At 48.7% G+C, this 8,282-nt stretch overlaps 1 protein-coding gene across 4 annotated transcripts; it reads left to right on the top strand.

Annotated features, from left to right (window-relative positions):
* Window positions 1-69: 69 nt before the first annotated feature.
* Window positions 70-8,049, top strand: hm13 (histocompatibility minor 13). 4 transcript variants are annotated; one of them, XM_005804962.2, is made up of 12 exons: window positions 70-406; window positions 1,394-1,429; window positions 2,641-2,739; window positions 2,813-2,895; window positions 2,967-3,055; window positions 3,340-3,425; window positions 3,505-3,630; window positions 4,277-4,334; window positions 4,412-4,532; window positions 4,629-4,731; window positions 4,843-4,928; window positions 5,557-6,641. In XM_005804962.2, exons 1-12 carry the CDS (start codon window positions 212-214, stop codon window positions 5,708-5,710), a joined length of 1,236 nt encoding a protein of 411 aa, XP_005805019.1. In that variant the 5' UTR covers window positions 70-211; the 3' UTR covers window positions 5,711-6,641. The 4 variants fall into 4 exon arrangements, with proteins under 4 accessions (XP_005805019.1, XP_005805020.1, XP_005805021.1 ...); XM_005804964.3 differs by lacking the exon at window positions 5,557-6,641 and adding an exon at window positions 6,648-8,049 and having other exon boundaries at window positions 72-406; XM_005804963.2 differs by lacking the exon at window positions 1,394-1,429 and having other exon boundaries at window positions 71-406.
* The last annotated feature ends 233 nt before the right edge of the window (window positions 8,050-8,282 follow it).

Genomic DNA, 8,282 nt, shown 5'->3' with positions numbered 1-8,282 from the left:
TTAGGAAACGTGGCCTTAGAGACGCAGGAAACGCATCAGAGTGAGCCCTCTGCTGTCCTCCGCCCCTCTCTGCTTTAGGAAACGTGGCCTTACCGAGGTTTCAGCTGCTCCTGTAGATGAATGAGGATCCCGCAGCTCCTTCTTGTCTCCGCCTGCCAGTTCCCTCAGCAGCCTCAGCAGCTCCCCTGTAGAACCTCCATCCGGAACCGCCATGACAGAGGCAGAACCCGTCCCCGCGGCCGTCCCGAACGCCACGGACTCCAACGGGACCGAGGTGCTGAACGCCACGGCTAAATTCGTGGCCACCCCGGAGGGAACGGCGCTGGCCTACGGCAGCCTGGTGGTCATGGCCCTGCTGCCCATCTTCTTCGGAGCCCTGCGGTCCGTCACCTGCTCCAAGTCCAAGGTAAGCAGCGGTCCGAACCGGCTGGTTCTGGGGGGACCAGCGTGGGGGTAGAACCGCTAGCTTCCGCCGGTTAGCATCTCCTGCTAACTGCGCTTATTGACTTCAGTCTTTGAAGGGGCAGCGGCTCATAAATCATCACGGAATGGAGATAAAATGTTGAAGGGAATAAAATGGTTGACCGGATTCCGTTAGAGCAGGTGTTCACTCCAGGTGTTCACCTGCAGCCAGGTGACGGCAGGTTCGTCTCAGGGTTGGACTCATCAGATCCTTGATCCAGATGCTGACCCTCGCTGACCCTTTGCTGTCTTCTTGGTGCTTGGAGTTCAACCCCGTTCATCAGGACTGGGTGGTGGTGGCAGCATCATGCTGTGGGGTGTTTCTTAATGGCCTCCAGCTGGACTGTTTCTCAGCTGGTGAGGCTCATCTGGATCAGAACCAGAGTTGGTTCTGAAACTGTAGCGAGTTTTTAAAATGAGTTATTAAATATGGTGAAAGTTTGTGAACTGGCTGGAGGAGGCCTGAAGAAGAACCAGAACTTCCTGGAGGAACTGAAGATCCAGTTCAGTCTGGAAACATCTAGAGGTCCTTCAGGAACCTGGAGATGGATGGACGGGTTTCCTCCTGACCTCTGACCTCTATGATGCAAGAATGGAGAAGTCCAAGATGGATGGTTGGATGGATGAGTAAATGGTTGAATGTTGGTTGGATGGATGGTTGGATGCTCATCTATTGTTTATAAACCAACTGAAGCTCCTCCCTCTGTGTTTCCTCGAATCTGATTGGCTCCCAGCTTCCAGGCAGCTGATTGGACCGGCTGTGCTGCTGGTGTCACATGACTTCCTTCCTGCTTAATGTTCATCACCTGTTTCTCTTAACGAGCTGATCTTCCAGGCTTCTGTCATCTGCAACTTGACCTCTGACCTCTCTCTCTGTCTGTCTGTCTGCTCACCTGTCTGTCCGCCATCTTGTCTCTGCGTCCGTCTGCAGGAGCTCGGAGACGGTGGGTACGACTCTGGGTTCAGAGTGAGTATCAGAACCGAACCTCTTTGTTGTTCTGGCACAAACACAACATGAACCCGTCTGACGTTCTACTGGGTCAGAGCCATGACCCAGTTCTGGTTTAGACCCAGTTCTAGTTGTGGTTCCAGTTCTGGATCAGAACCTTGACCCAGTTCTGGTTCTGGCCCATTTCTGGGCCAGAACCACGACCCAGTAGGACAGACTGGTGTCCCTGTTTTGACCCGGCAGAACCAAACGGCTGATTTATCTCTCCAGAATGTGGTCTGGTTCTGGTGGTTCTGATCCACTGGGTCCAGGTTGGACCAGGATGGCTTCTAGAAACTGCAGTTTAAACACCAGAACCACATCATTGGATCATCTCTGTAGAACTGGACTGGGTTCTGATGAGGCCGCTCTGGTTCTGGTGGATTGGACCAGGTTCTGAAGGTTCTGGAACCCATTCCGTCTTCATGCTGGATCAGGGCTGAGATGAGCCACTGGTTCTGGAGCAAGTCTGACAGAACCGGAACCGCTCTGTTCAACAGGAAGTGTGACCCAGTGGCTTCCAACATGGCTGCCTGCGGCGTGAACAGGAAGTGTCCTTCAAAATAGTCGGTTTATGCTAAGCTACTTCCTGAAACGCCTGGCAGCCATGTTGGACTCTACCTGCGTCTCGGTACCAGGTGGTTCTGGTCCAGCGGTTGGCCGGGTTCTAGATGTTCTGTCATCGTCCTCTCTGGTCTGCATGTGGATCAGAACCGCCATGGATCCAGAACCGGTTCTGTTTGAAGCTAACTGTGGTGGTTCTGCTGTGTAGTTCTGGACTGATGCACGTTGTTCTGCCTGGTTCTGTTTGTCCTGAACTCCCCGCCCGGCGCCGGGCCTGAGTGTCCAACCGGGTTTTTCCAGAACCAACCGTTCTTTGCCTATGGATCCACAGCGGGTTCTGAGACCCGGCTGAGAGCAGATGGTTCTGATGAATCCATCCTCCCGCTCGTCTGACCCAGTTTGCGTCTCCAGAGACGGGTCGGAGCAGAATATAGACGGATCCGAACTCGAATCCTCTCTGAGGTCAGAGGTCACCCAGGAGCCAGAACTCCACATCCGTCTGCAGGTTCTGGATTCATGTCCGTGTTCTAACGGTGCTGACGGACTCCAGTCCAGCAGCTGCTGGGTTCTGATCTGGTTCTGATCCGGTTCTGCTCAGACCGTCATCCTGTCCGTGTTCCTCCCAGAACTCTGCCGACGCCCCGGAGACCATCACCAGCCGGGACGCGGCCCGGTTCCCCATCATCGCCAGCTGCACGCTGTTCGGACTCTACCTCTTCTTCAAGGTGAGTTCGGACCTCTCGGTTCTGCTTGGCTGCCGGGTCGGCCGGTTCTCACTGAGCGCGCTCCGTCCTGCAGGTGTTCTCCCAGGAATACATCAACCTGCTGCTGTCCGTCTACTTCTTTGTCCTGGGCGTCCTGGCTCTGGCCCACACCATGAGGTACCATCAGAACCGGGATCGGGTCAGCCAGCGCCGCTGCCTCCCAGTCTAATTCCGTCTCTGTCTTCCAGTCCTGCCATGTCCAGAATCTTCCCAGAGTCGTTCCCCAACAAGCAGTACCAGCTGCTGTTCACTCAGGGTTCTGGAGAGTCCAAAGAAGGTGAGTCCATCGGATTGATCACCGGACGGAGCCGGTTCAGGTGTTCCAGAACCGCCAGTGACTCGCCTGGTTCCTGTGGTCTGAACACCTCCAGACCGTTTGGTAAAGGGTGAATTGGACCCGACAGTATCTTCTGCACTACGGTTGATAAATTAGATATTTACAGTTTCTGTTAAACGGCTGCAGCGTTTCTGATGGTTCTGATCCAGTTCGGCATCAGGAGTTTCAGAAAGCTGCTGAATTTTCTTCCAGCAAAATGTGACAGATTCTCTTTCTGCCTCCAGAAATAGTGAATTATGAGTTTGACACCAAGAACCTGGTGTGTCTGCTCATCAGCAGCGTGGTCGGGGTTTGGTACCTGCTCAAAAAGGTAAACGCAACGTCCCACTGTTGGCCTGCTGGCCGTTCGCTCTCAGCCAATCACAGCGGTTGTTTCTGTGACATCACAGCACTGGATAGCCAATAACGTGTTTGGCCTGGCGTTCGCCCTGAATGGGGTGGAGCTGCTGCACCTGAACAACGTCAGTACCGGCTGCATCCTGCTGGGGGGGCTGTTCATCTACGACGTCTTCTGGGTGAGAATCCTGTTAAATGGTAAAGGAAGTTAGGTTTTATAGTGGTGTGTGCTTTCCAAAATAAAAGTACCCAAATTTATTTTCTTTGAGTTGAAGAAATTATTTTTGCATTAATAAGATTCAACTTTTTAAATGTTAATAATTCAATAAAACAGACTAAAGATTAATTTTATGCTGTGCAAAGAAGCAGCTCTCACTCTGTTGGTCTGTGATTTACTGAAGGTCAGCGAACGCACCACAGGAAATTTAGAGAAATTCAATAATTAACATTTTTTAAATAAGATGTCAAGTAAGATTATAAAATATTAAGAAATATTTATTTACCTAATAATTACAAATAAAATTACGTTAATTACGAAAATTATTTAAAAATAGTTTTAAGAATCTAAAATACAGAATAAAAATACATTTAAGGAAAATTACAATAAACACAATAGATACTGATTAGTAATAATCAGTACTATTGTTGATAATAAAGATAATTATTAATAATAAACTTAATAAATCCAACTTATTCCTTCATATTCCTCAGAAAATTCAGTCTGCTGCTGCTTTTATTTAGCCTAGAGTGACCTCTGACCTCCCGGAGAGGGTCACTGGTCAGTAGGACGGAACGTTTCCCTCACCTGTCTGATCTGACCTCCAGGTGTTCGGGACCAACGTCATGGTAACGGTGGCCAAGTCGTTCGAGGCACCGATCAAATGTGAGTCGACGTTTCAGAGCACTTCCTGTTTCCTGTTTCCTGCTGCTCTGGTTCTGACCCGAGTCTCCGTCTCCCAGTGGTGTTTCCTCAGGACCTACTGGAGAAAGGACTGGAGGCCAGTAACTTCGCCATGCTGGGACTGGGAGACATCGTCATCCCGGGCATCTTCATCGCCCTGCTGCTGCGCTTCGACGTCAGGTAGCGCCCGGCGGCGGCGCCCGCTCTCCCTTCACAGCGTCTCTGCTCACCTGTCCGGACCCGTCCTCGTGTCCTCATGTCTCTGTCTGTCTGCAGCCTGAAGAAGAACAGCAGGACGTACTTCTACTCCAGCTTCCTGGCCTACATCTTTGGTCTGGGCCTCACCATCTTCGTCATGCACACCTTCAAACACGCACAGGTAGGAGGCGGGGCCAGATGCTCTGATGGCCTGGAAGCTTCATCAGAACCATGGAATCGGACCGGTTCAGTGGAGCCGGGTTCCTGACTCTCTCTCTCTCTCTCGCCGCAGCCCGCCCTGCTCTACCTCGTCCCCGCCTGCGTCGGTTTCCCCGTCGTCGTGGCGCTCTGCAAGGGAGAGCTCACCGAGATGTTCAGGTGAGTAACCATGGCAACCTCCAGGTACTGACAATTGATCTTCTGATGAGGAAAATGTCCACAAATAAACCTGGATCAATCTGTCCATACGTAAGGTCAAAGGTCATTTCTGGTTTCGCTTTTTAAAAACTAAATATTCTTAATAATCAACAATAACAATGAGCTGAAATAAAAACATTAAATGGTAGAAAAATAAAATCCAGAAACTCTTCAGAGCCGTCTCTATAGACCGTCCATCCATCCATCCATCCATCCTGGTCTCTGGTTCTTCTGATCCTAAACCCTGCAGATGAAATCCAGAGGTTCTGGTTCTGTTGCTCAAACCGTCACGTCTGGGTCTGAGGTGGACGGACGGTTCCGTCATGTTTGGTCTGATGGAGCGCCTCCTACTGGACCGTCTGGATGTTTTCTGGATTCTGATTGGAGGATGAGGCTGATGTTTCGGGTCAGAACCGGTGAACAGAAGATCCAGCCGCCATCTTTCCTTCTCTTTCCTGTTTGCTCTTCCTCACCTCATCATCCTCATCCTCACTCTGATTAATTTGCAGTTTGAGATAAAAAACTTACATTCTTCTTCTCTTCTGTTCCTCATCCTCACCTCTTCATTTCATCCTCCCCGTCGCCATAGCTACGAGTCATCAGAGGAAGTCCTTCCTGCCTCTCCGCGCATCACTTCCTTCCCGACTGTCAGCGGCTCTCCTGCAAGCCTGGCTGCATCCATGGAAACCATGGCAACCGGCTCCTCCCCCAGACACCGCCGTGTTCTTCCTACCTCCATGTAGGAGCTAAGCCCCGCCCCCTGCCCTTACTGCCCCACCTCCCTGACGCCTGGGCAGGAAGAACGCCTGTCACTCCTCCAGGATCAAAACGTACCCGGTTTATTCAGACTGGATCAGAAGTCCAAACGTTTCCGTCTCGCCATCAAACCTTTAGATGAAGTTTAAAAACGGGAGAGTTTTGGATCCTAAACCTGAACCAACAGAAAGTTTTTGGTATTTAGCCAAAGCTAGCGCTAATGCGCTAACTTCAAACGTGTTACCAACAGTGAGACATGTGCTATATCGCCCTCATCAGGATCAAATCTGTCATTACACATCTTCCTCTGTGGTTTACACTTCATCAAAACAAACTTTTCACTCAGTTTCAGTTTTTTAGCTGCTAAGTTTTGCTAATTCAGTCAGAAAGCAGCTGGACGTCAGGAGATTTTAAACTGTTTACTGTAGAACTACAGCAATGCATTCTGGGTACAGAGTAAACAATCTGCTGCACCATCACACTGCTGTGTAAACAGACTTCAAAATAAAAGCATGAATATTAACAATTGATAACTAAAGTTTCAACAGACATCAAACTTTAATCAACTGAGTTAAGCTAAGTACGCTAAGCTAAGTGCGCTAAACATTTTCAAAGTTAGCCAAAATGCTAAAGCATCAAGGTAAAAATTAGCTCCACCTTTAGCACATTAGCTCATTAGGAAGTGAGGCCACCATCAAATCATAAAGGGAGCTGTGATTTATGAATATTTAATGAAATGTTGCAGAGCCAGGAGGACGGTCTGATCTCTAAACAGTTTTTATGAAGCTTTATGAACTCATGACTCTCCTGGTGTGAATCAGACTTTACTGGTTTCTGATGGTTCAACATCAACCATCAGCTTCGTTCTGACCAGCGGTCACATGACATCACACGGTAAAATCAAACATGGCTCCCTCTCTGCAGGTACGAGGAGTCATCTGAGGAGGAGGAGCCTAAAGAGGAGTCATCAGAACCTGAGAAGAAAAAGGACCAATAGCATTCGTCGCTACCACCTTCCCACCCGGTTACATTTCACTGAAACCCCGCCCCTCAATAAGGGGGCGGGGCTTATGTTGCCAACGTGTTTGTGTCCGGTCTCCATGGTAACAGCTACTATGGTACCGTGAGGGGTGGAGATTTGTTTCTGCTCGGTGCCTGACTCCTCCTCCTCGTCACGGCTGCAGTCATTGGAGCACAGAGCTGCTGAGGGGCGGGGCCAGGCGAGTGGGCGGGGCTTCTGTGTCTGGACCAGGAAGCCGTTAAGCCGAAGCTTCCTCAGCGTCTCTGCTTCCCGCTTCTGTCCGCTCACCTTTACCTGCTTCAGTTTCACTTTGTTCCTGTAAAAACATCCCAGTTTTAATGTTTCTGAATGTTTACAGCTTTTCCTCCAAACATCTGGATGAATCCAGGAGTTTCCTGTCAGAGCTGAGCGATCAATTCAAACCTTTTATTTCTGTATCATCAGTTCAGCGTTTCCCTGTTAATGTAAAACATCTGTGACTCCGTCTGTCTGAGCTCTGATGTGTTTATTAGATTTTAAAGGTCAGTTTTATCATTTTTCTTCTTTTTGAACTTTGTTTTTTCAGACAGGAAGAAAAATGCAGAAAATCACCAGATTGTTGAGATGAGGGATGAAAATGAATTTTATTTGGAAGGTTAAGGGGTCAAAGTTGCTCCTAGATCTGATCCGCAGCTGCAGGAAGCAGCGAACCCGCCGCCTCATTCTGAAATCTGATTGGTTGTCTGGCCGGAGAAGGAGGAGGAGTCAGGTCGGCCGATCAGGGGATTTCAGCCTCGTTCTGATTGGTTCACAGGAGATAAAGGAGAATATTTACTGATGCAGTTTTCTGTCATATCTTAAAATATTAGAGGAAAGTTGAATAAATGTAAACATTAAAGGAGAACTTTAGTTTTGTACGACGTAATGATGTGTAGAAATGAGTCCAGACTGCTGGACTGCCCAGAACTACATTTCCCATCATGCCCAGGCTTTGACATGTAAATCAGGTGATGTGGAAAAGTGTAGAAATGCTTCATTTGACCCTCTGAGCTGCAGACTCAGCTTCCCGTTAATATTTCTGTTGTGATCGATGGTCGACGCTTTATTATCGACAGTTTTGTATATTGATGTGAATCCGGTCGGTTCTAAAGTCCCGCTTGTATCCGGCTCCCTGGAGTTCAGTAGCCTTCATACAGTTTAACTCTGAGATGTTTTTTCTTTTTCTTCTTCTTTGTATCTGTGAGCGCGGTCGCTTCTCGGCCCAAACTGTCTGTTGGATTTGCAATAAACCTTCTGGTGGTTTGATCACCGTCTGGAGAAGCATAACTCCGTCTGACTGCATTAAAATCACAACACTTCAACTTTAGACGCTACGTCTAACGCTAACAGGCTATGGTGTGACCTTTGACCTGCTGCCTGAGGCCAGTAGAGAAGCTCTTTCTCCGAGCTTCACGTTTAATTTTTTTTTTTGTAGGAAAGGGAAGTTATTCATTGATCCAAAACTAAATAAAAATTTTAAAATATTGCAAATTTCAAATTATATTTCAATACTTGGGTCA

Source organism: Xiphophorus maculatus, chromosome 1 (assembly GCF_002775205.1).
Source record: "Xiphophorus maculatus strain JP 163 A chromosome 1, X_maculatus-5.0-male, whole genome shotgun sequence".
NCBI lineage: Eukaryota > Metazoa > Chordata > Actinopteri > Cyprinodontiformes > Poeciliidae > Xiphophorus > Xiphophorus maculatus.
Note: the sequence above shows the minus strand (reverse complement) of the source record. Positions and strands in the feature narration are given on the sequence as shown.

Coding starts and splice junctions, on each gene's coding strand:
- hm13 (XM_005804962.2), top strand. CDS start 212: ATGACAGAGGCAGAACCCGTCCCCGCGGCCGTCCCGAACGCCACGGAC. Junction 407..1,393: donor TCACCTGCTCCAAGTCCAAG/GTAAGCAGCGGT, acceptor GTCCGTCTGCAG/GAGCTCGGAGACGGTGGGTA. Junction 3,631..4,276: donor TCATCTACGACGTCTTCTGG/GTGAGAATCCTG, acceptor TCTGACCTCCAG/GTGTTCGGGACCAACGTCAT.